At 40.8% G+C, this 27831-nt stretch overlaps 1 protein-coding gene across 1 annotated transcript; it reads left to right on the top strand.

The window, feature by feature from the left end:
- The first annotated feature begins 17 nt into the window (after positions 1-17).
- On the top strand, positions 18-15425 carry LOC111891493 (uncharacterized). The gene is made up of 2 exons (XM_023887553.1): positions 18-81; positions 15097-15425. The coding sequence occupies exons 1-2, from the start codon at positions 18-20 to the stop codon at positions 15423-15425; spliced, it is 393 nt and encodes a 130-aa protein (XP_023743321.1).
- The last annotated feature ends 12406 nt before the right edge of the window (positions 15426-27831 follow it).

Below are 27831 nucleotides of genomic sequence, written 5' to 3'. Positions count from 1 at the left end.
GTTGTTGGTGGTAGGTGATGGTGGTGGTGGTGGCGATATCAGTGGTAGGTGGTGGTAGCGGCGGTAGTGGTGGTGATGGTGGTAGGTAGTTGTGGCAATGATGGTTGTTGGTCGGTAGTAATTATGACGGGTGTTTGTTTTCAGATAAGTAAATGGGGTATTTTTGTAATCGGTCATTTTCCTTGATGAGAGGGATTGTTTTCCATCCAAATTTTGATGGAATTCACTTTCCTCTATATGGTGAAAATTTTATTTTATTTAGAAATCTCTTTCCCCCCTCTAAGTCCAACCAAACGCGTGAAGTTGAAGGAATTTGAATCCTTTTCCCTATAATTCCATTCCTTTCATGCCAACCAAACACGCCGTTAATTTTCAATTGGGATTACTGATGAATTTGAAATACTTTTATTATAGCTGCGAATAATATAAACACTAACTGAAACTTAGTAATATTTGTACATTGGTCTTTTCAAAGGAAAAGCTAAAGTGACCGACGAAGCACTGACTTAACAACAAGTCTTTCACCTACAATCAGATGAGTACATAGTTATTTTCAAGAGCATAATCTTAATAAAAGTATTTAGTGCTTTAAGGGTTAAGTATATACTAAATGCTTATTGCTTGTTTTCTATGCTAAATGTATATCATGTATTGTGATAATATTGCATGAACAAGAAACTGTATTGAAAGTCGATTACTTATATTTTAATCTTGTTTTTATTATATACGAAGGCTTGTAAATCATATTTAGTTCGACATAAGTTGAATAACTAAAAAGTATCATTCGGGGTTATGTGCGAGATTAAGCAAAGTGTAGTAGTCCTCCTCTTTCTAGACAACCAGAAATGGTGAGTCTGTATCGGACAATCTATAGGTGTGTATGGTTCATCTCCTAGAGTTAGATGAAAAGACTTGATTATTCTAGATAGTCTTGTGAATTGCATTGCTAGTGTGGACTTATAACCCATTGACATAGATAAAACGGGATACCATATTTATCAAATACTCTAAACATCAGTTGCCTTTAAATGACTTGCACTGGCCAAAGAATCCCCTAGATGGGTAGTCAGTTGTTGACTATATGATTCATCAGAGAAGGTGGTTCTTCCAGGTAGTCGTTGATTTAGGTTTTGTGAGAATCAATTAGGTTAGGTATGGGTGGGTAGATTTTCTTATAGATATCTACTTTGGATTATTTATCTATGTTTTCTGGTAACAGTTGTTTTCTAGGATTATTGTGTATGATTATTTATCACTAAATATATAATGGGATTGAAAACCCTACGTGTCTCACCAGGTTTCACAACCTGACCCACTCAGTTTATATGTGGCACGGGTAGTGTCTAAGGTTGTTGGAAACTGAATAGGATGTCGAGTGAAATAAGAGACAAACTTGTAATAGTATTCATGACCTTATATCTTTACGATGTAACATATATTGGATATTAATTATGACATCCTTAGTGTTTTGGTATTTTGAACCAATACTTGTTTTATTTGGTGTAAAGAAAAAGAGTGTAAAGAAAATTATCCGACCGGGAGTCACGAGATTATCCCGGTCGACGAGTAGAAATCTTGGCGTTGATAACTAAAAGTAAAATGAATTACCCGGATCAAACTCAGTCGATGATAAGAAACAAAAACACATTATTAATCGATAAATATCAAAATTTTATAAAATACTAAAATAGATAACTAAAATTAAAATGCATTACCCAGATCAAACTCGGCATCATTCACCATACAATTTTTAATTGCAAGATCATAACCAAATCTATCAACTTTTTTTCTTATACTTTGTCAAGTAAATTGTTACAACTTGCCTTTGCATCTCAAAATTGTCACATATTAATGCATAAAAAAAATCAAGAACCGCATTCATTATATCGGGATCATATTGGAGTTGTGGATCCTTATAATGATAATACGGATTTAAAAGATAAGATGTTAAATGTAAACTTGAATCTAGACGACCTTTCATCTTTTTGTTTATGATATCTATAATAGGCTTGTAAGCTTTCTCGTTACCACCCAATGATGTGATAATTTCTTCGTTAGCAACTTTAATCTCCCAGTAAACAAAACCCAATGAGGGCTTCCGATCCGCGTCAACCATTTGAAGGACTTTCACCAAAGGGGAGAACACCTTTAAACATTGTGCCACACCGAACCAAAATTAGACAATTGACATCGTTTTATATGAGGCAATCCCTTTAGGCGTACTAGAAAATTTACATTCCTTCCATTTGGTGCTAGAGAACATATGTCTTAGTTGCTCCTTTTTTCGGCCAAACTTTGTAATGTTAGAAAGGAGAAAGCAAATCTCGTGACTCTCAGTCGGATAATTTCTCTTTTGTTTGTGTAACTTCTCATCATTCACAACAAAGACATCATGATATATTTAAAGTGTAAAGAAAAAGAGTTTTATTTGCTTATGAAAAATATGGGATGTGACAGTTGGTATCAGAGCATTAGTTTATGTGAACTAGGAATTTTGATAATTTCTATACTTTAACTTAGAAGCTAAGTGTTAATGGCGAGGTGTGTGATAGCATACTTTAGGATAGATACCCAAATTGTTATTATTTAGAAATGAGAACTAGCATATTATAGGAAGATGCCTTAATTGTAATTATGCGGTGAATATATATCTATATCTAGTAAGTAAATCATAAGGGGGTGTTTGGCTTATCTTTTGAGAGGCCAAAAGTCCTTGTAGGAAAAGTTGCAAAATGTCAGGCTTTCCTCACTTTTCCAAAAAGTTGATTTTCCTTATATCCAAAATCCAAAAGTAGCTTTTAAAAGTGCTTTTACCAAACATCTTTTACATTTTATCTTTTCCTAAAATGACTTTTGGCCTCTCAAAAGATAAGCCAAACACCCCTAACTATACTAAGCTACACATATCTATCAGTATAATATGAAATGACGATTACAAGGAGCGGCAGAGTTGTCAATAACGATAGAGGACCAGCACCTCAGAACGTCGGAGATGGAGCTGCTCCTTTCACTATGGATGAATTTCGACTAATGATGCATGCCATGCTAGATCAAGAACGATGCAGGTTTAGGGAATTTCTGACTCAATAACAAGAAAACCATGCTAGATGCGGAGTGACAGTAATCAATGAGCCAATAATCAACGACCCAGTAAACGATACACAAATTCATACTCATGCAACATCAGTTCCGAAAGGAAACAATGAATGTGACAGAAATCAAGGACCACCTCCTCTTCCAGAAAGACCATAGGAACTTAGGAACGATGATTGCATGAACATGTGTAAGTATAAGGACTTTATGGCTTGCAAACCGTTAACTTTTCATGGTAACAAGAATCCAATTGGAGTTATGGATTGGATTACTGAAATGGAGCTAGCCTTCATTACATGTGCTTGCACGAGCAAACTGCAAACCACTTACGTTGTGCGACAATTAAAGGTGCATCAAATCGTTGGTGGAGCACATTCGAAAAAATGATAAGCCCTAACAAGCCACTACAACTGACATAAGAAGAGTTCTTGGTACACTTCAAGCACAAGTTTTGCTCAGCTCAAAACATGTTGGAGATGGAGAACCAATTCCTGGATTTAAAGAAGGGCATCATGGCCAGTGATGAGTATATCAACTCCTTCATATACAAAATTGAATTTTCTCTATGCATTTTACCAGACGAGCGATCAATAATTGATAGGTATGCGAAGGGACTATCGTGGGAGTACCTTGATCTAGTTCATCAGTCCAATACTCTTGATAAAGCCATCCGGGTTGCAAATTCTATTGAAAATAAGATCAAGGGAAGGACTTTCGATAAGGAAATTATGTGAAAAGAGGAATTCAGATGGGTCCTCAAGCAACAACAACGAGAAGAAGAAAAAGTTCTTCAAGTCAAACACTAACAACAACAAGTCTTAGAGCAACCAAGAAGAAAAATGGTGCAACCAGTGTAAGAAGAAGCATTGGGGCGACCTTGTTGTTTGATTCAAATGCATGAAATCGGGGCATATTTATTTGAATTGCCCAATAAAAGGAAAAGTTTGCAACAACCGCGGCAAAGAAGGGCACACAAAAGCTGAGTGTACAAAAGCTGAGAAAACTACCCTCAAGATCCTACCAGCAAAACCCAAGGGTTAACGCTACCAAATGAACCTCAATGAAGCTAAAAAAGAAACTGACATTGCTTCAGGTACATTCCTAGTTAATCGATTGTCTTCCAAAATTTTATTTGATTTAGGAGAAGATCACTCATTTATTTCGCATAAATTTGGTAGAAAACTTAAATTATCACCACATAGATTAATTTCCCCAGTGATAGTAGAAGTAGCTGGTAGTAGGAATATATATGTTAGTAATAAGATAAAGAGTGTGACCATTGACTTAAATGGGAACGAATTCCATGGATAATTATTACTCTTTGAGTTAAACGAGTTTGATATCATTTCGGTTATGGACTGGTTGGGAGAAAATCTTGCAGACATCTTATGTGTAAGGAAGATGGTGCACATATATCCCCCTAGAAGAAAAACCATTCGTCACATAATGTGATAAGAGTAGAGTGAAATCTAGAATCATTACGATGATGAGAGCCATAAAATTCCTTAGTAGAGGATGTACATAATTTTTGGCATATGTGATCGATGCAAAAAAAGGAAAAAAAGGGAAACGACTGAAACACCAATGGTATGTGATTTTATGGAGGTATTTCTAGATTATCTACCTGGATTACCACCGGAGAGATGTAGAGTTCAAAATCTACCAACTGTCAGGCACGACGCTGATTGCAAAGGCATCGTACCGTTTAGCACCTACAGAGATGAAGGAGTTAATGACGTAGCTCCGGGAATTATTGGAAAAAGGTTTCATCAAACCTACTTTATCACCCTAGTGTGTTCCAATACTGTTTATAATGAAGAAAGACGGTGAGATAAGAATGTGTATTGATAATCATGAGCTAAGAAAGGCTACGATAAAGAACCAATATCCACTACCCAGAATAGATGACTTTTTCGATCAATTACAAGGAGCAACTTTCTTTTCCAAAATTGATCTCAGGTTAGGATAACATCATTTGAAGGTAAGAGAGCGAGATATTGACAAGACAACCTTCAAAACAAGATATGGACACCACAAATTCCTTGTTATGTCGTTTGGACGAACAAATGCTCTAGCGGCATTCATGGATTTTATGTATCGATTTTGTACACCATTTCTCGAGAAATCATTAATAGTGTTCACTGATGAAATCTTGATATACTCGAAGAACAGTCAAGATCATGGTAAACATCTTCGAGAAGTATCAGAAGTCCTGAAGAAGGAGAAGCTTTAGGAAAAGTTCTCAAAGTGTGATTTCTGGATTCAAGAAATACAATTCTTGGGACATGTGGTCAGCCAAAACGGTATAATGGTCGACCCAACATGTGACAACCCAAAAAAATTTGGACCAAGTAAGGTCTAAATTGTAACCATGTGCAAGTGAATTCACAACGTAGTTTTTTGTAGTAAGACTTTGAAAACCAATAGGACTTGGTTTGGATAAGTGTATATATAGGAATATATAATTTGAAGATCGTACTCGTAATAAACCTTTAAGATTCAACAAGTGATAGCATGGCAAGACAAGTCAAATAGTGGGAACAAAAATGATGAAATTAAAACATTATTGTATAGTTTAAGCCTAGTACCCCACAAAGAATGGTATTTCGGTCCACCTAAGGCCGAAATCACCCTCCCATGAAGCATCAGGACCGAAATCATCTTAACTCCAAACCATTAGCACCAAAAACCCTTTAATGGGTGATACCTAGGCTGAAAACTCCAAGCATAATCCACTAATGTCGAAAACAACAATTTTGGGGGAGTTTAGGACCGAAACCACATGGGGAACAAGGTGATTTCGGTATAGGGAAGTAGATAAGAAGTGTTGACTTATTGATTAGATGCTTATCCTCCTTTCCCATGCAAATATTACCCAGCATATATCAATGTAATAACCAACAAATATCCATGTTTTAACCAACAGGTAACTAGGCAAACATCCTATCACACTTCCCTCCAATTTTATATAAAAGATTATCACCCACAAACTCCCCACCATTTTTCATTCCTTCATTCTACTCTAAACTCTCTCAAGATTAAGCACATCCTCCAAGTTCAAATTCTCCAAGATTATTCTTAGATTCTTGGTAAGTATTCCTTCAAATCTAGTGTATTTATGCACTTTTATGTTAGTTTCATTAAATTTACCCACATATTAATATGTGTTAAACTCTTAGGATAACACTCTTGCCAACAAAGTTCAACCACCACCTTCAAGTTTTAGGCTTGGAAACCTTCACACCATCTTCTCAAATAACCCACAAAACCACTCAAGGTGAGTTCATACCCCCACATCTTCAAACTTTTTTTTTTTTATCTTTTTAGGGGGGGAATAGAAGAAAAACTTTGTTTATCACACAAATATTTACATGTTTTCATCTTTATGTTAAAGATAAGATATTGTTTGCATAATATATGGTTAATACTAGTTTTTATACAACTATTTGTGATATATTAGTTTGAAATGCAAAACTAACAAAACAAACATAATCCGTGTTATAAAATCATAAGAAAATTTATGATTTGTAAAACTACATGGTGTTTGAAGCTTTTTACTAAAATATAAATTTTACAACCTAGGGAGTACATTCTAGTTAGCTCACTAATTTGTGGGTTACAACCCATAATATAGTGTTTTGACCTTACATTTTGAAACTAGACAAGATAATTACTACGTATTTATGTAAATGGTGATATAAATGTTCTTAACAAACAAACATGATAAACTATAATCGGTATAGTTTGGGGAGTCACTAAACTAAACTTTCATTTCAGAAGAAACATATAATTATTTGATGGTATAATTATTTCATTTACAAGAAAACGGTTTTTCAAGTACAATAGACGTAAACTAGTTGATATAGACTTATGAGATCTTTAGCTTCACCGTACCCACCAGAGTACACAAATAAATCCTAAATTATAATGAAAGTCTCCTATAAGAAGAGCGTGGCGCTTGTGTATATATTTATACAGGATTGACAACCCCACACCTCAGTTGTTCGCTACAGTTAGACCGGCCAGTCTAGGGTGACAAATGTCTTCCAGTTCCGACGCCTGAAGAACATCGTAGCAGGCCAACTAGTCATTAACATGGTTATGATAACTCACATTAGGGTATTAACGAAACATGTTGGTTTATGGGCTAGAGTACACTTAAATATTTTCAAAAAAGATAAATCTTACTAAAACTATTTTCCAGTACCACATCACTTACATTTTAGCCTTGGGTTTGAGACTTACAAGGTTAACATACACACAAGTAGTTTTATTTACAGATAAAGATACTACTTTTCAACACAATATTACATACATTTTAGTCTTAGGGTTTAAGACTACAGTTCATATTTAAGAAAATATTGGATTTTCTGGAAACATACATTATCATGGTACAAGGAAAGGATACAAAGGAAATACATACATCTACATTTTATATTGAAGAAAATATTGGAATTTCCGGAAACATACATTATTATTTTACAAGGAAAAAATACAAAGGAAATACATACATTTTAGTCTTGGGTATAAGGCTTATGAATCGTTTTTAAAGAAAATATCGGATCATGTTTTCTACTTTACACGAAACCGTTACAAATCCTTTTCAAACAAAATGCTTATGAACTAACCAACTTAATTGTTGACAGTTTTCAAAATCACTTTTATTCTCAGGAAACCAGTAAACATGTAATCAAACATTTTAAGGGCAGGCGGCTTCGTATCATGTTTTCAACTTTACAGTATTTGTATTTAACTTTTGAGTAAGCGAAGTTTGTAAACAATGTAAACTTGTAATCTCAATGTATGATGCTGTGTTGTTATGATTCATTTATATTCAATTGTTATGATACTATGAAATGACGTCATCCACCCTCGGACGTTTCTGTCGTTCTAGTTCAGGGGTGTGACACAACAAAGATTAAAGTTGTTATGAAATGGGAGACGCCAAAAAGTACCACATAAGTTCGTAGTTTCTAGGAATGGCAGGTTTCTATCGTAGATTCCTCAAAGATTTCTCTTCTATTGCTCCTCCACTGATAGTCTTGTCTTGAAAAGGGATTGCCTACACGTGGAACGAGAAGCAAGAAATATTTTTTTGTGGACTAAAGAAGCGATTATGTGAAGCACCATACCTCGTCCTACCGGAAGGAATTGATGACTTTGCGGTATTCCGTGATGCTTCTGGATTTGGGTTAGGATGTGTTCTTACCCATGTAACATCTTGATGTTGAGTTAATTCTAAATTTTACCCCTAAGTACGAAGATTATTGCATTTTAGCCCTTGTGTATGAGAAATGTTGCAAAATGGCCCATAGTGGCATTTTTGTAAACTATGGGGCGTAGGCACATATGGTGGGCATACATATTGTACATTAGGCGTATGTGGTGAGATCCTAAACCCTAATTTTTAGGGTTTATACCTTATTTAAACATCCTTATGGCCTCCAAGTCTCTTCTCTCATCAGCCTCCATCACCTCATTCGACCTTGGCAAACCCTAGTCCCTTGTTTGAGCATTCTTGACCTTTGGTGTGCATTTTGGTGACCTTGAAGGAAAGGGAAGGAAGTAGAATCAGTTTCGAAGCTTTGGATCTGGAATCCTCATCTACCTAGAAACCTCCAAGAGGTAGAAAGTTATGAACTTTGCTTACATTCCTTTAGATCTTGTTAGTTCTTGATTCATGAAGCATTTTGGTCCTAAGTCTTGATGAGTATGGCATGCTCCAGCTTATATAAGTTGTCCTTTCAGGCGTTTTGAGATGTCTAGAGGCATAAAAATATGATATTGGCTCTTAGTTCTTCCCCATGCATGTGCTAGGATGTCCTAATGGATTAAGAAGTTAGGGTTTGTTGTTATTAATAATTTCTAGCCATGCAAAGTCATAAAGTTGGAAACTTTATGACTCATAATGATATTTTGGGATCTAGATTTGGGTGTAAGGACTTGATGGATTAAGCTCTTAATAAGAAGTTGAGGTGAGCAGGTGCATACGTTGATCGTACCAAATGGTACACTATGTGTACGTGGTCAAATCCTCAACTTCTTGGTCAAGAGGAGTACGCCCCCACGTACATCTAAGTACGCCCAACGTACTCAGCTGGGTTGAATCGGCTCGTTTGTTGAATTTGAACTTTTGGCCAAGGTTGAACTAAGGGTAGTTTGGGTATTTTAAGACTTTTAGGATTATTAACTAAGCTTAGGTGACCGATTTCGTTTAGGTGATCGGTAGAGTCGGTGTTGGAGTTGTACTCGGTGTTGTGTACTTTTCTGCTACTCATCGGACTGAGAGGTGAGTTTTCCTCACTGTACTTGTGGGCCGAAGGCACCAATGTCGGCCTACTAGATTATGTATCCTAGTTATAGGATAGTACTATGCTAGTATACGACTGATTAGTAGATCTGCATGATTATCTATATTTTCTAGTTCTTTGTTTATTTTTATTTGTTACATATGTCGACATATTGTGGTTGGGTTGAGGCGGTCCTGCTTTGTGTTGAAGGCCAAGATACCCAGGGCGGAATGGATAGGCTATAGAACCTATGAGGCAGTCCACTCAGGCCGAAGGCCTATACAGTAGTCCAGATATGTTGTAGGCTCTACGAGGCGATCCAGTCAGGATGAAGGCTCATATTTACATGCTTTTGTTTGTTATGTTGTGTGATGGTACGTTGGGGGAACTTACTAAGATTTTGTTTATAGTTTTAGTTTATTATTTCAGGTACTTCAGAGGATCATGGTAAAGCGAATGCTTGATTGTGCACATCTTCTTATTTTTATGATATTGACTTTCGGGACACTCTGATATGATTTTACTTTTGAAACAATGCTTTTCCTTGTAAACAAGTATGGATAATGGTTGTTTTTGAAAATTTTAAATTCCTATGATTTTTGGGTTGTTACAAGTTGGTATTAAAGCCTTGGTTTGAGAATTGGATGAACATTCGTGTGAATCTAGACTCAAAATAAGGAACTTAAAAAGTTTTAAAATGGTTTTCAAAATTGTTTTCAAAAGTAACCAAGAAAGGATGTGATGTGTACAATTAGCCGGAGCAAGCAATTATACACCAAGTTACCCACACAGTTATTTGATATAATTTTATGGTAAAACAACATGTTAGTGGTAGGCTAGGGATCTTCAGGAATTTCAAGATAGAATTGCCTGATGTATGATTCCTGGTAGCTTAGGAATACTTCTTGTATGAAATTGAGATCATTATTGTAGTTTCTTAGTGTGTGCGTCATAGTTGTGCATAACTAAGATTCTATAGCCTGAGAATGTTTGATTTGGCCTTATTTCCTATTCTTGTCTGAGGTATTAGCGTAGGATTAAGTATTCGACTGTCTACAGGATCCAGTGTTATATATTGCTTGCATGCACGAGTGGCTGCAGGGTTGGTGGAAGTTTCATGGGTGAGTAGATGTGTGAGTAGTCGGTTAGGTAAGGCATGATTAGCCATTCTCTAGGGAGTGATATTTGGATGTATGTGTATCCTAGTTGTTATATCTATTTTGGTCGGTTGTGATGATCTTTGAGACAAATACGGGTAGGTGTGGAAGGTAGTTTGGGCTCGTACTACGGAAAGCACAGGACCCATATGCGTAGCAAGGAAGTCTAAACCCTGAGGAATTCGTTTATTTGGAATAGCTTTTATGGTATGAAATACGGCATGTATGATATATTCTAGTTTACTTTCTGTATGGTGCTCATGAGGGGATCAGGTTTAGAAGCTAGAGTAGGTGGCCAAGATAGGCCAGGATTGACCGATAATCAGATTTGGGAGATGATTGGTGTTGAGGTAGCTATTGTTGTCTGGGGATCGATTCTGGAGTTGTTTGTCTCTATCCAGACTTCCATGATGATATTTTCGACGATCGTTATGATGCACATTTTGAGGTTGTTGTCGTTGTAGCAACCACGGCTATTGCTGTCATGGGGATTCGAGGCAGAGAGTTTTCCAATATCAGGACTTCCACAATATGAAGCCCGTATTGGTCGAAGGAGTCCAGGATTTCCACAATATGATTGTACGATGTGGATGGGTGCTTATTCACATGTTCTTGCCCTGCTGACTAGAAGGTCAAGTGTCCCATGAATCTTCTTCGGTCATGGGCGAAGGATTAGTGGAGATCGGTGACTAGATCGTGCAATCCTAAGCGAAGGGCATCACATGAGGTATGTTCCATTGGTGGAGAGGGAGAGGCTGGCTTACGAGTATCAGGATCTGAGGTATGGGACTAAGATGAAAACTGAAATCACCAAAATGTTTGCTGAGAAGGCTCTTTTCTGTCCTGAGTTTACTACTTCTGAGCAAGCTCAGATGACCCGGTACTTGAGCATGCTCAATACGAATATCTGTCAGTTTGTGTCCACCCAGTGTTATGGTAATCTCTTTGAGCTACAGTATGCCACAAGGAGGCAGGAGATTGAGATTGAGCTCTAGGATAGGGAGCTGATACAGGTTCCTATGCAGTCACAACCTACGGCAAAGCGGTTCAAGCCTACTGATTCGAGACATGGGGGACAGAGGGGCCGCACTTGTGTAAAGTGCGGCAAGGATCATGATGGTTCTTGTCGATTTTCATCCGGATGCCACAAATGTGGCAAGGAGAGGCATTATGTCAAGGATTGTTGTCAGCAGGCCCTAGCACTGATCACCTGGATTTGTTACCACTGTGAGAAAGTTGGCCATATTAAGGTCAATTGTTCCTTACTCACTGCGAGTCCGGCGTAGGCTCCAACACCGGCTACTTTGAGGATCATATATGGGCGGCAGAGTAGGGCGGAGCCCCCGAGGACTCGGGGTCGTGCTTTCCAGATCACAGTAGAGAAGGCCAGAAAGGCGCCGAATGTTGTTACTAGTATGTTTCTATTTATCATTTTGTCAACTATTTTATGGTATCCTTATGTTTATGATTCTGCTAGGTATCTTCTTAGTGAATTCCTTACTTGCTCTTGTGCTATTCGACTCGGGCGCAAGTTGGTCCTTTGTATCTCCATCTTTTAGTAGGGTTTTTCATATGACTCTTGGAGAGTTAGAGTGTTCGTTGCGGGTTTCTATCGCCAACAAACATGGGATTTCTACATCGAGTGTTTTTTAGGATTGTGTCTTGGAGATATTTGGGGCGCCTTACCCAATTGATCTTATCCCTATTCCCATGGAGATGTGTGTGTGATTGTAGGTGTAACACCGTATTTCAATTCGTTTCATAATTTGGGGCCATGACCCGAAGATCAAGTATCATAAGGCTTTAGGCTTTAGGAAATAGAGGTTTAGAACCATTCGGACTTCTTGCATGTAATATGGATTTTTGTTTGCGAAGTTTTTAGTCCAAGATATCTTGATAATATTGTGGGGCTCTTAGGTACCTTTCTGTGGATATAAATATCATCGAAAACAGAGTTGGAACAAAGAATTTATGACGGTTTGAAGTTAGGAAGAATTTAGGCTTAGTCAAGTACGATCCGCATACAAGATGTACGTTGGGCGTACATGATCAGTGGACAAACCCTATTTTCATGGTTTGAGCCCTATTTAATCTCCTTAACTTCCCTAAACCCATTCCATACTCAACCTCCACCTCTCCAACACCCTCCCTTGAAATCCTAACCCTAGTTTGAGCCTTGTTAGCAAAAGAAGGTGTTCTTAAGTGCTTTGGAGTGTTCTTGGTGCATCTTGGAGAAGAAAGAGCTCATTGGAGAAGTGTTGGTTGCATTAGAGCTTGCAGATCCAAACTTTGTTCACCTTGATCTGTCTTCTAGAGGTATAAAGCTTGAATTTTAATGATGCATTTGTTAGATCTACCTAGTTTTTGGGTGTTATGAGCTTTTGGTCACTTTAGTGCATAAAGTTTAGATCTTGAAAGTTTGTGACCTTTTTATGGATAAAGTTGGAAACTTTATCCATCTAAACATCACATTTATTCAAATCTAAAGGTTGGAGACTTGGACTTAATGGATAAAGTTGAAAAAAGATGCACTTTTGGTCCCCTTGGGACTTAAAAACTAGATCTTGGTTGTTTGGACCATTCTAATGGATAAAGTTGGAAACATTATCCATTATGGAGTCATTAGGAACCATAAAAATGTGACCTTGATCCCTAATTTTCCTCCATGCATGGTCTTGAATGTCTTAATGGGTTAAGAAGTTAGGGGTTTCGGATGTTGAAGAATTAATAGCCATGCTAGACCATAAAGTTGGAAACTTTATGGTTATGGATATCATTTGAGGGTTAGATCTGGATTTTAGACGAAAGAGCTTAAAGGATTAAGCTCTTAAAGGATTAGGAGGATGAAAGCCGCATACGTTGGGCGTACCAAAGGTTATGTTGCGCTTATGTGGTCAGCCCCTCGAATTCTGGTCAACACGCATGACCCGGTTGACTTTTGACTTTGACCAGGATTTTGACCAAGTTTGACCTAAGGGCATTTTGGGTAATTTGATTTATAGTTTGAGATTTGGTTTCCTGTTAATTTTATAGGTGACTGGTTGAGATAGCTTTTAAAGCAGTGATCGGTGCAACTATTCTTTCAGACTGTGAGGTGAGTCTCCTCACTAGATCCATGGGTCGAAGGCACCAATTCTAGCCCATTACTGTGTTGTGTTGAATTCTAATTGTCTTTGTGATACTGCATGAAAGAACAGGATATGGTCCCTAGCAATTTTATGAAAGAACAAGATCTAGCCTCTGGCAATTGTATGAAAGATCAAGATCTGGCCCCTAGCATTTGTATGAAAGACCGGGATTTGGCCCTCGACATTGCATGGAAAGATCTTGATTTGGCCCATGGCAGGAAATGATTATAAAACTAAGATTTGGAACATAAAATTCACTTTCTTATGTATGGTATGTGGTACATTAGGGAACTCACTAAGCTTTGTGCTTATAGTTTATGTTTAAGGTTTCAGGTATTTCTAGAACGAAAGTGAAGGACCTAGCGTGACTGCACCGCATCCACCAGAGTTTTCTGCATTGGCAATTTTCAATATTTACTTTGATGTTTTAATAATGTATTCACCTTTATTGGTTTTGTAACAACTCATTTGTATGGTTTATTGTTTTAAAAATGAAAATTTTACTATGAATTTTTGGCACATTACAAGTTGGTATCAAAGCCTTGGTTTGAAGGATTTGGGCACAATCTCGAGTGTGACTGAACTCAAATTGAGGAATTTTTAATATTTTGAAAGAAAATAATTTTCTGAAAAGATTTTTGGGTGTTGAAGATGGGTGGTATACGAGATTTCTCATGGAAGATATTCTCATGCTTAGCTCCTTCATAGATGAAGGAGTTACAACTCCAAGAATTATTGGAAAAAGGTTTCATCAGACCTAGTTCATCACCCTGCGGAGCTTTAGTACTATTTGTAAAGAAGAAATATGGTGCGATAAGAATGTATATTGATTGTCGTGAGCTAATCAAGGCTACAATAATGAATTGATACCCATTGCCCAGAATAGATGACTTGTTCGATCAATTACAAGGAACAACTTTCTTTTCCTAAATTGTTCTCAAGTAAGGATCATCAGTTGAAGGTAAGAGAGAAAGATATTGACAAGACAACCTTCAGAACAAGATATGGACACTACGAATTCCTTGTTATGCCATTTGGATGAACAAATGCTCCAGCAGCATTCATGGATTTTATGCATCAAGTTTGTAAACCTTTTATCGATAATCAATAATAGTGTTCACTGATGAAATCTTGATTTACTCAAAGAACAATCAAGATTATGGTAAACATCTTCAAGAAGTATCAGAAGTCCTGAAGAAGGAGAAGCTTTATGCAAAGTTTTCCAAGTATGATTCCTGGATTCGAGAAATATAATTCTTAGGACATGTGGTCAGCTAGAAGGGTATAATGGTCGATCCAACAAAGATTTAAGTTGTTATGAAATGGGAGACGCCAAAGAATCCCACATAAGTTCGTAGTTTCTAGGATTGGCAGGTTGCTACCGAAAATTCATTAAAGATTTCTCTTCTATTGTTGCCCGAATGACAGTCTTGACTCGGAAAGAGATTAACTACATGTGGGACGAGAAGCAAGAAACAACTTTTGGTAGACTACAGAAGAAATTAGTTGAGACACCATACCTCGTCCTACTGGAAGGAATTGATGACTTTGTAGTATTCATTGATGCTCCTAGATTTGGGTTAAGATGTGTTCCTACCGAAAGAGACAAAGTGGTAGCTTATGCCTCGAGACAAATGAAGATTCATAAACAAAACTGTCCAACACATGATCTAGAGCTTGCAGTGGTGGTTTCCGCCGTGAAGATTTGGAGATACTATCTTTATGGAACTAAATGCAAACTTGTTTACATATCATAAAAACCTTCAATATATCTTTACTCATAATGAATTAAACATGAGGCATAGATGATGGTTGGAACTACTCCTAGACTACGACTGCGAAATACTTTATCATCCTGGTAAAGCAAACTGTAACATCCCAAATTTCGAGTCCAAAAATTTTGTTTTTAATTAAGTAATTTATAAAATCGTTTACTAAAAACATTATTGATATCAGATCAATCCATAAACCATCATGAACATGTCTCAATATCAAAACATTGAACAGTAATAAAATCAGAGTACAATCCCATAAATCACATAGTGCGTAAATCTGATGTGTGTGTGATGTGTAACTACCGGGACGGCTCCTTCCCCTTCGCTAAAGAGGTACCCGAAACAAAAATGAAAATTGTAAGCACGAAGCTTAGTGAGTTCCCCCATCATACCACATACTATACAATCACATAGCATACATACTGTCGGACAATTATGGGGTGCCGACCTACCCATGTCAATCCGTTCCGGGATGCTTACCTACCCATGTCAAGCCATTCTAGGGTGCTGACCTACCCTTCGGTCCTAATAACCGAACTTTGGAGACTAATTCTCCCCCTACTACTACCACATATATCATAACATAAACATATTGTCAGGCATATCTGGGGTGCCCGACCTACCCTTTGGTCCTAACAACCATGTTGGCAATATTGCGCTAATAGATCGATAGATTCCAAACAGATAAACAATATTGATGAAGTAAAGAACACAACAATGGATCAAATGATATCAAATGATTAATATTCAACACCTCAGAAGAGTTCGATGAAGAACTTCGACTGTAGAGGTGTGCTAGGGTTACAATGCAGCAAAAGCTATTAATGAGAAGCGTAAAAGTGAAAGTTATACATGCATGCACTATATATATGCTAACCTTACTAATAATCCACGGTTGGACTGGCCTAAATCGGGTATTCAAAATAAACAATAGCATCATGTAACACCGTGATTTCCAAAAACAAAATTTTTATTTAATTAATCAATTTAATATTAAAAACACTTGTTTTAAAATCTTATTCACATGCGAATTACAAAACATAGTTTCATTTCATTATAACAGAAGACCAGGATCCTTCAAAACACAACTCTTTCTTCGGTGTGTACAATCGAACCGTAGCCATCCCGCGTTACTGTAAGAACCTGAAACATCATATCATAAACAACGTAAGCACGAAGCTTAGTGAGTTCCCCAATATACCTTACGCACATACGCCCTCCGGCCCGGACCTTTCGGTCCACATAACATTGCCTTCCGGCCCGGATCTTTCGATCCACATAACATTGCCTTCCGGCCCGGACCTTTCGGTCCATAATATATATCGCCTTCCGGCCCATAAGATAATCGTCTTCCGGCCCACACACATATAACACATAATACAAACACTTTAACACATAAAGCACATATATCATATACCATACCTGACCTTTCTGTCACATAATACCTTGCCTTCCGGCCCATATATAAGCATGCATATCACGCGTAGCAACTAACTTTCCATTCATAGCATATAAACATAACACACAACATACTTGACCTTCCGGTCACACAATCAAACCCTTCCGGGTGAGGTATAGTGAGAAGACTCACCTCGCGGTCACTGGGAGATAGCAACTCCCGAAATCCCTTGCACTTGATCCTCCGAGCTCCAAGCTCCCTGTCTCATCATATATCTCTTTTAGTACTTCTATCTTCCACGTTAACTGACCCTAAGAAATCACACCAGTCAACTCTGGTCAACAGTCCGTTGTCAGCTCGACTGGACTCGGCGAGTTCCCTGGCGACTCGGCGAGTCTGGTCGTCCTTCAATCCTCTAAGATTCCCCTTCTACTCGTCGAGTATCCTCTTTGACTCGACGAGTCACTCCTGGAAGAATCGCGGTGCCACCCCGACTCCACTCGCCGAGTCTGAAGAACAACTCGGCGAGTCCCAGTGAATCTTCAAGCTACTCGCCGAGTCTGATCATCCGACTTGGCGAGTCCACGCCATGCAGTCGAACAACTGCTTCCTGAAATTCGTATTCTCCCGACATACACACTCCTGGGACATCTGGACCTCTAACCATCCTATTACTAGGGTATAATCTTTTGTATACAACATAATAGTCCATCAAATCACCAAATGGGTTTCATAAACCCTAAATTCGTGTACACAACAAAATAACAGTAATGATCCGAAACATTACCTGGAAACATACTCTCTGTGTCCCCAAACCTCAGAGTTCGATCCCCTTGATCTTCCTTTGGCCAAAATCCTTCCTCTTCTTGCACTACAATTCTTCCAAGATCAACAATGGCCCTAAGACTTTGCTCCAGATGCCATAGTCGTTTAGGGTTCTCCACAATCGGCCAAAAGACGTGAAATGACGACATAACAACCCTTAAATACGACCCAATACGAAACGGCTAGGGTTTCTGCCGAACAGCGTCGACTCGCCGAGTCCATACCTGGACTCGTCGAGTCCAGTCGCGAACCCGCGACCAACTCTGCGACCCTACTCGGCGAGTCTGGCTCCAACTCGCCGAGTCCCTTCTTAAAACACCCCCAAATCATAATTATATTAATATTTGAAATTCCGGGCTGTTACAACTCTCCCCCACTAGAACTAGACTTCGCCCTCGAAGTCTCACTCTGAGAATAGTTCTGGATGCTGCTCCCGCATCACACGTTCCAGACCACAGTTCATTTCCGATCCTCCCCGGCGCTGCCACTGAACTAACACCAGAGGTATCCCCTTGCTCCTCAGAACCTCGATATTCCGTTCTCTGATGACTACTGGCTCCTCGGCACAATTCAGGCTTGCATCCACCTGAATGTCTTCTAATGGAAACACTGCCGACTCATCGGCTACATACTTCCTCAATTGCGACGTATGAAAAGAATATCATGGATCCGTCCCAATTCCGTTGACAGCTCCAAACGACAGGCCACCCTTCCTACCTTCGCACCTTCACATGAAAGACCCAACATACCGGAGCCCCCCATTTACCCCTCTTCCTAAATCGAAGCACCCAGTCAGAAATACGAAGCCGCTAACCTGAATCACATACTCGTAACGGCGTCTGCCTGCATAACTTTCCTGTTAACTCTAGACAATCACTAACTCTCTTTAACCTGCCGAGTCTGCTTTGTCAACTAAAGTACGAACTCTGAACTGCTCATCCCTCTCTGTAATCGAGAATTACCCAAGATGCAACTCTGCTCTAAATCCCAACAATCACTCGACCAATAAGGGTTAGGAAACCATGAACCACCGGATCCCCGATCCAAAGTCCGCTTTGTCCATCCCAGACCAACTGAGAGATCCATTCTCACTCCCAGAGTAACTCTCACAAGTTCTCCTCTTGCCATCATATACACATGCTGAACTAGCCCCAACACCCGTAGGTTGGAAGACCCGATACACTGATGATATCCTCGAACATCTCCCAAGATGAACCACTACATTCAACCTACACTCTGATCAGATTCACACTGAGAATTTAAAATTTTCACTCTCCATGCATCCTTCTGAGCCTCAACAGACATCCCAACCGGATGGGTTCCTACTCCACTGCTGCGAACACGGTGCTCAAAACCATACTCGGAATACTCTAACCATGACTCTGCTCTGCAGCTTTCACTTTTGTGAACTTGCACCCCCTTCGGAGTTACATACCCTCCTCTTTTCCTTTTCCACGGAACTCTCTTGAACATAATGCCACTCCAACCGGTGCCACGGTGCTCGCCCCAAGCGACACCACCCTTTTTGCGTAACCGCTATTCGCATACTCTGGTTCCCATTGCAGGGGCTCTCAATTCCATGCACTCTCTTCACTCATCAGAATCACTGCCTCAGCTAAACAAGATCACTAACCCGGGGCCAGACCTTCCAATGCAATCACACTGCAACATACGCGATCCGCAAATCTCAAACTAAACCAGCAATACCAACAGAGTCTCCAGTATGACTGGACCGACTCTCATAACACATACTAGCCACTCGAGGCTATATCTCTGTGGGTCCGTGCACCCACACTCTGCGAACCCTCAGGTTCTAACTCTGGGAACCTTCCGGTTCCAGCTCTAGAAACATGCACAACATAATCCCGTGGGATTAATGCCGTACAACCCATCACGTACCTCAAACGTACCGATACTCTGATCGCAAAATTCCGATTACTTACTCAAGCTTGATCCCGACCTCCTCTCAGGCCTCCACAATAAACTGCCCTAGGTCTGTATCCCGCCCCGCATACTCAACACTCGCTCTCGTCGGCCTATACTTTGCGCTGACAAACACTTGCTGAATCCCAACAGCTAAGCACCCTTACATACTCATCGATCTCCCGGAGAATTTTACAATTCTCCCCCACTAAAGCACTGACTAACTGCCACCGATCGTCATTAACGACCTTTCAGAACCATCCTGCACAAAGAGAACATTTACCCACTGACTGCTTCCCACAAGCATTGGCAACCCTCAGCAAAACACATCTCCTCCCTGATCGATCCGCTCAAAAGAATCCGATCTTTCAATTATCTTCTCCACAACTGCAGATGCTACCCGTCATTCAACCCAGTGCCGCATCTCCACTATCCACCCTCACGAACGATGACCAACGGAATTCCCAAGCAATAACCCATAACCAACCCACAACCTGCCAAAGGTTGATTATCGCATCAAAAACCGCACAAGACTACCGGCACTAAAACACCAGACTATAACCATACCAAACCATCAGGGAACAACGAATGCCGAAACAAAACCTGAAGCACCAATCCATAATCATGCCAACCCGCGAGACAACGAATACCGCGTCGAAATCCACACCAGACACCAGCTCAGCGATACGCCACAATCAACGCAAGCTACTCAAGACATCAAGAGAGCATCATACCCGCAGCTGCCTCCGGCACTGCTCCGTCTCCCTCTGCCGCAAGCCGATAAGCACAACCCTGAGCCCTTGGGCTCTGCTCCATCCTGTCCTCCTCCTGAATTCCTCAAGGTGGCCGGTGCTAGAGCCTGCACCGATCCTGCAGAAAGCTGTGGCCAGTTGACCCTCAAACGTCCAACCTGCCGACAATGATGACCAATCCTCAAATCCCGAATCGGCACTGACTGCCGACAATCCCGCGCAAAGTGCCCCTCTTTTCCGCACTTGCGGCATGCACCACCGGACCAGCAACTCCGGTGTGACTCCTCCCACACTTCCCACAAGTGTGGCCGCTCCGATCCCCCATTCCAACGTCTACGGTCATGGACCGTTTCGGCGCCGACTGCGACTGCATCGGGGCCTGCCTCATCTCACGCAACTGCAACTCAACCTCTAACTCACGCCACATGGCGGCCTCCTGCGATACCAACACGGTCTCGCGCCTCTGCGCAGACACGAACTGTCTGATACCCCCCCCCCCCCCCCTTGAACATACTCAGATATCAGGGCATCTGAACCTGCTCCGAACCGAACTCAGGGCATAACATCGCCCTCCCAATGAACATCCTGGTGATCTCAGTCACCGACCCCAACTCCTGCTTCCGCTCAAGGAACTTCCGAGCCAATCTCTCCTTTTCATCCCGCGGAACATAGCGAGTACTGAACATCCCTCTGAATTGATCCCATGAAACCGCAGCCCTCTGCGCATCGGAAAATGACCTCGTGGTCAATCTCCACCAATCCTTCGCCCCGAGCCTCAATAGGTTCAGAGTACACCCCACCCTCTGATCAGCAGGGCATAAACTCGTGGAGAAACACTCCTCCATGTCTGATAACCATCTCATAGCAACAATCGAGTCCTGAACTCCATCGAATGTGGGAGGCTTCGCATAATAGAAGTCCCGATACTGAAAGCCCCGACTAGCCCCTTTCTTTGCCGTTGCTACAGCTGCTGTAACTGCCACGGCAGCCGTCTCTGCGAAAACCGCATATCGCTCATCAAACTACTTCAATCATAGTGGTCCTGATCGACCCAAACAATTCTGGCGACTCAGCCCGCAACAATGCAGCAACCTCATCACGCCGGATCTCGCGAATCCTCGCATCCCGCTCGCTCGTGCTCGTCCGATCGATAACCGGATAACAAGATAGTCACAAGCATCATCCACTACGAACCATGGTACTCATCCCATGACATTCCTCCTCAACATGCTTCGGTGTATGGTACCTGAACCATAGCACCACTCCTCCATCTGCTCCAATGTAGAGTACTCGAACCACAACATCTATCTCAATCTGTTCCGATGTATGGTGCCCTGACCATAACATCACTCTGTATCCGCTCCAGTGTATGGTATTCGAACCATAACATCACTCCTCAATCTGTTCCTTAGGACCTTCAGAATGCCCCCTGTGTCAAGTATGGGTCCTCTGCTTTCAGTAGTACGGGCCCATACTACCTGCCACATCTACCCATACTTTCCACACGGACCATCCCAGAGTTCCTAAGTAGCTGATAAACCTGCTCTTTCACCCATTTCATCGCGCGTGCTCGCCTTCCAGCGAAATCCTCTACTCTACCAGCGCACTCATCTGGCTAGGTTTACTCCCTAGTCCCTTCCGCCGTCCTCCCACTTCTTTGCTATCAGCTGCTGAAGAGTTCCGAATGATGCCAGCCCTCTACCTCCTGAGTATCGTCATACTCACTTGGTAGCTGACTCCCATCATCGATAACTCCACAAAGCACAAAGCAAGCAGCATTCGAGCATTGAAGCATACATAGGACTCCCCATCTGTGGTAGCTCCACCTTCTCGGCTCATCCTCGGAAGTACCTCAGTACCCCGTAGCTTTACCCCTTGTGCGTTCTAACTAGATACTCTCACTCATCACATACACGCAAAAGCATAACGCACATATAACAGCACCCTAGACTAAGGCATCACAAATCAGGCCACTCTAGTCCTAGGATGTGAAATACCTAGCCTGTCTCTAGCATGCAATAATGTCTCATAACGTGCATAATAAACATTTCATAATACAGAAGTAAGGGTATTTTGGGAAATCACCGTTTGGCTCTGGCTGATTGTACACACTGCTCTTTCTTGCTTCCTCTTTGAACTCTTATTCACTTTTAGAAAACCATTTATTTGGAAAACTTTTTCTTACTTCCTCAGTTTGAGTTCAGATTTACCCGTAGGCGCGTCCGAATCCCTCAAACCAAGGCTCTGATACCAATTTGTAACACCGTGATTTCCAAAAACAAAATTTTTATTTAATTAATCAATTTAATATTAAAAACACTTGTTTTAAAATCTTATTCACATGCGAATTACAAAACATAGTTTCATTTCATTATAACAGAAGACCAGGATCCTTCAAAACACAACTCTTTCTTCGGTGTGTACAATCGAACCGTAGCCATCCCGCGTTACTGTAAGAACCTGAAACATCATATCATAAACAACGTAAGCACGAAGCTTAGTGAGTTCCCCAATATACCTTACGCACATACGCCCTCCGGCCCGGACCTTTCGGTCCACATAACATTGCCTTCCGGCCCGGATCTTTCGATCCACATAACATTGCCTTCCGGCCCGGACCTTTCGGTCCATAATATATATCGCCTTCCGGCCCATAAGATAATCGTCTTCCGGCCCACACACATATAACACATAATACAAACACTTTAACACATAAAGCACATATATCATATACCATACCTGACCTTTCTGTCACATAATACCTTGCCTTCCGGCCCATATATAAGCATGCATATCACGCGTAGCAACTAACTTTCCATTCATAGCATATAAACATAACACACAACATACTTGACCTTCCGGTCACACAATCAAACCCTTCCGGGTGAGGTATAGTGAGAAGACTCACCTCGCGGTCACTGGGAGATAGCAACTCCCGAAATCCCTTGCACTTGATCCTCCGAGCTCCAAGCTCCCTGTCTCATCATATATCTCTTTTAGTACTTCTATCTTCCACGTTAACTGACCCTAAGAAATCACACCAGTCAACTCTGGTCAACAGTCCGTTGTCAGCTCGACTGGACTCGGCGAGTTCCCTGGCGACTCGGCGAGTCTGGTCGTCCTTCAATCCTCTAAGATTCCCCTTCTACTCGTCGAGTATCCTCTTTGACTCGACGAGTCACTCCTGGAAGAATCGCGGTGCCACCCCGACTCCACTCGCCGAGTCTGAAGAACAACTCGGCGAGTCCCAGTGAATCTTCAAGCTACTCGCCGAGTCTGATCATCCGACTCGGCGAGTCCACGCCATGCAGTCGAACAACTGCTTCCTGAAATTCGTATTCTCCCGACATACACACTCCTGGGACATCTGGACCTCTAACCATCCTATTACTAGGGTATAATCTTTTGTATACAACATAATAGTCCATCAAATCACCAAATGGGTTTCATAAACCCTAAATTCGTGTACACAACAAAATAACAGTAATGATCCGAAACATTACCTGGAAACATACTCTCTGTGTCCCCAAACCTCAGAGTTCGATCCCCTTGATCTTCCTTTGGCCAAAATCCTTCCTCTTCTTGCACTACAATTCTTCCAAGATCAACAATGGCCCTAAGACTTTGCTCCAGATGCCATAGTCGTTTAGGGTTCCCCACAATCGGCCAAAAGACGTGAAATGACGACATAACAACCCTTAAATACGACCCAATACGAAACGGCTAGGGTTTCTGCCGAACAGCGTCGACTCGCCGAGTCCATACCTGGACTCGTCGAGTCCAGTCGCGAACCCGCGACCAACTCTGCGACCCTACTCGGCGAGTCTGGCTCCAACTCGCCGAGTCCCTTCTTAAAACACCCCCAAATCATAATTATATTAATATTTGAAATTCCGGGTTGTTACACATCAGGCCCAATGACACAACATTCTTAAACCCAACACTCACCCCCTTTGCGTCAATGAGGCGAGAGATCAGTTCGGTTGAGTAAGAGTAGACTTCTTCACCGTCTTGAACACCTTCAGTATAATGGCCAATAGAGTGTGACGAAAAGCGATATACCACCGAAGCATGTCAGAGAAGTTCTTCTTATCCGATTCACTATTTTGTTTACACCTATGGATTAAGTCAAGAACGTGCTCCAAGCAAGTTGTGGAGAACAGGTGTTTGTCAACAAGAGTGAAAATGTATTTTTCACCTTCGCCTCTAGTGAACATAACAGTGTGATGTATTGGATCAATCTCACCTATCTTCATTTTGTTCAGATCACTCGGTTTCCCGATGGGCTTCATTGTCGGCTTCTTCCTCAAAACATTTGCAACCTCCTGATCCATTTTAGCAACTTCATAGATGTAGGAAGCCAACATTCTTTTGATATGGTTGATAATCGGCACATACTGCTGTTGATTGGTAAGCAAAATGTTGAATAGCAAAATCCAATCATTTGGGTTCAGGTTCGGAAGATCAGCTGATGAAATCATATGAACCGAGTTGTCAGAACCTCGGGTCACCCTGAATTTAACATTGATAAACTTTCCAGTAGCAGAAGGTTTCAATACCTTGACAGAAGTTATTTTCTATGCACTCCATGTCAAATATTGAGGTTGAGCGAATTCAAGATAGTAGCCAACAAGATCTTGATCAACCTGTGGGTGAGGAGAAGGAACGTCAATTGTTGAATCAAAATAATGGAACACGAATGCCCTACAGGTAATAGGCATATCAAACTAAGAGTCCTTCGTGTTGACACAATTGAATGAAGAAACCGGTTCCAACCAGTGAGTGCATGGGGACTCAATCGCTTCTTTAATCAATCTTTCTTGAGTCCAAGGGGGAAAGAGAGCCTGCTTGCATATCAGCGCATCATGTTCTTCTTTTTGCTTACGTTCTTTCTCTTCTTCTTCTCTGGCTATTCGAAGATTTTCATCGATTTCTTTAACCCTTTTCTTTCTCTTCAAGGCTTCTACAATCGTTTCTTCTTCCTCATCACTCTCATCTGAAACACCCTTCAGCTTTTCCTGTCCACCAGAACACGAACCTTCATTAACCTTCGGTTCTTTGGGTTGAGATTTGATAGTGACTTTGGGTGGAACTGGAGGATTTTGAACACCTTCTCCCCCTTGTTGCAGAGTGACAATAGGTTCCATAACACCCTGAATCTGACTTAATATTTGAATATTTGGAAGTATTTTTGCAGTCAAATGATTCCAGATGGTAAGAGTGAGAAAAAGGTCATGGGCATTGACAAGATTACCTAGAATAGAGAGAACATCACCAGCACAACTTTTTAGTAGGGCCCGCTTGATCTTGAGTAAGTCAATTTTGTTCTGGACTTGAGAAAGTTGAACAAACTGGACTTCAATTGTGGTAGTTTTGTGAGCAAGTTCGTCCATTATCTTGTTTTCCATAGCCAGGTCAGCCTGAAGCTTATCGAGGCGAGTATTAACCAAAGTAAGAAGAAAGTTGTGATCAGCTTTGAATTCAGAGCGAACAGAGTGAAACATCACTTTCTCCTCTTGAAGTGACTTGGAGAGCGAATCAACAATAGCATTGACTTTGGCGGCATTGGAATTTGCAAGGCCTTTGAATGATTCCAAGAAAATCTTTGAATCATGAATAAGATCCACCACATCAGCAGTTGCTTTCTTGTTGGAAGACGTGGAGGCATCCACATCCTTTGAAGCTTTGTCAATCGAAGAGGTATACTGCTGAAGAGTTGTGTCTAAAAAAGCCTTCATAACCACATCAGAATAAGTTGCCGAGGAAGCAATTAATCTGTCAAGCTTGTCATTAAGACTCTTTAAATGTTGCCTTGTCACCGGGGCATCATCTTCATCTTCACTTGGAAGCCGATAAAGACTATAGTAGGTTGAGTCGAAATCAAAGTTATCACCACCGAGAATAGGTTCAGAATCTATTGATGGAGATGGTGAAAGAGTTTTGGTGGTAACAGGGGTTTTGGTGCCATCGGTAGGTGCCCCCGTATCAGATACGTTTACACGAACTGGAGGTTCGGTTGTAGTGATTGTTGTAGTTTGAGAAAAGTTAGGAGGTGGTAGTGGAGCAGTGGTAGTAGGTTGAGATGGTGGAACTGGAGCAACAGACATTAGTATTGTAGTAAGATTTGGAGAAGGAGGAGGAGTAAGAATAGAGACATCAATTTGTACCTCAAGAGTTGGAGATCGTGGAGGTTTGTTTCCCCTTGGTGAGCCTTCATCGTGAACCTCCTCTTCCTCATCGACTGACTGCTCCTCATCATGAGCAGAGGGAACATGATCTGAGTTAGTAGGTGAAGGTTATGTCGGTTTCCTTGCCATCTTCTTGACCTTTTTCTTTTTTGGAGCCGAAGGAACTACATTTTCAGCTTCACGCTTTTTGGGTGTTGCAACATGAGATGACAGACCTTCGGTCTCGCTTTTCTTTGACTCTGGTTCTTCCTCCTTTTGGTTGGTTTCTCAACAGCGTCCAATGCAGTCTGCATCTTTGGAGTTAATTGCCTCAGTCCTGTTGGAGAAAGTTTTATGTAGCCTACCATGACATTGCTCTCGTTTGTAACACACCGGTACATCGATTCAGGAATTGAACCATTGAATGAGTACTTGTTTGAATCAGTAACTATAATCTTCTTTGTGTGAAAGGTGGCAATGGAAGAGAGCAAATCATCCGTCATCACTGGAATTTTGAAGTGCTCAATTGCCCTCTGAGTTACGATAGTCCAGAACCGACCACAAGAAATCTCTGAGACGCTTGAAGATGAATTGATACTTTGTACTACTTGAGTCCAAATAAGCGATCCATAATCCAGGTTTAAACCATGATAAAGACCATAGAGAACGGTCATAAACCCTTTGCTTGAACCATCAGAACTAGCAACTCGTTCCGATAAACCTTTGACAAGAAGAGTGAAAATTCCATTCCATTGTGGTGCAAGGCAGGATTTCTTGAACTTTGTTACTGTAGTAAGAACATTTGTATATCCCATGTCGTAGAACATCATAAATAGTTGGGTCGTAGTGATAGAGTCAGGATTCACTAAGGAATCATCAGTAGGAAGCCCTAAGAATGAACAAAAGCGGGCTTTGGAGACGGATGTCTTGTCACTGAAAATGTCGAAAAAGATCTTGTCCTTGCGTTTGTCATAAATAGCAGTGGTATACACTTGAGAAAGCAGCGACATTCATACAGATTCAACCTTGGTGAGAACAATGATGAGTGGTGAATATTTTAAACATTCAACCACCTGAAGCATATACAGATCATAGAGGAAAGGATTCAAATTGATAATCAGATTTTGATTAGGTTTGATGACTAACAACTGAAATAAAGTTGTCTGTTCATGAACGGAAAAAGTTTCTGCCATAGTTGCAGGTGTAGAAGAAGATGAACAGTAACGATCGTCTTTTGATGCTCGAGAGGATTTGGAAGTGGTAAAGAACCAAAATTGGGGTGTGAAGATCTAATATACGATTAGTATGAGAGAGAAAATTTC

Source organism: Lactuca sativa, chromosome 4 (assembly GCF_002870075.4).
Source record: "Lactuca sativa cultivar Salinas chromosome 4, Lsat_Salinas_v11, whole genome shotgun sequence".
NCBI classification, from domain to species: Eukaryota; Viridiplantae; Streptophyta; class Magnoliopsida; order Asterales; family Asteraceae; genus Lactuca; species Lactuca sativa.
This window is presented reverse-complemented; position numbering and strand designations above follow the sequence as displayed.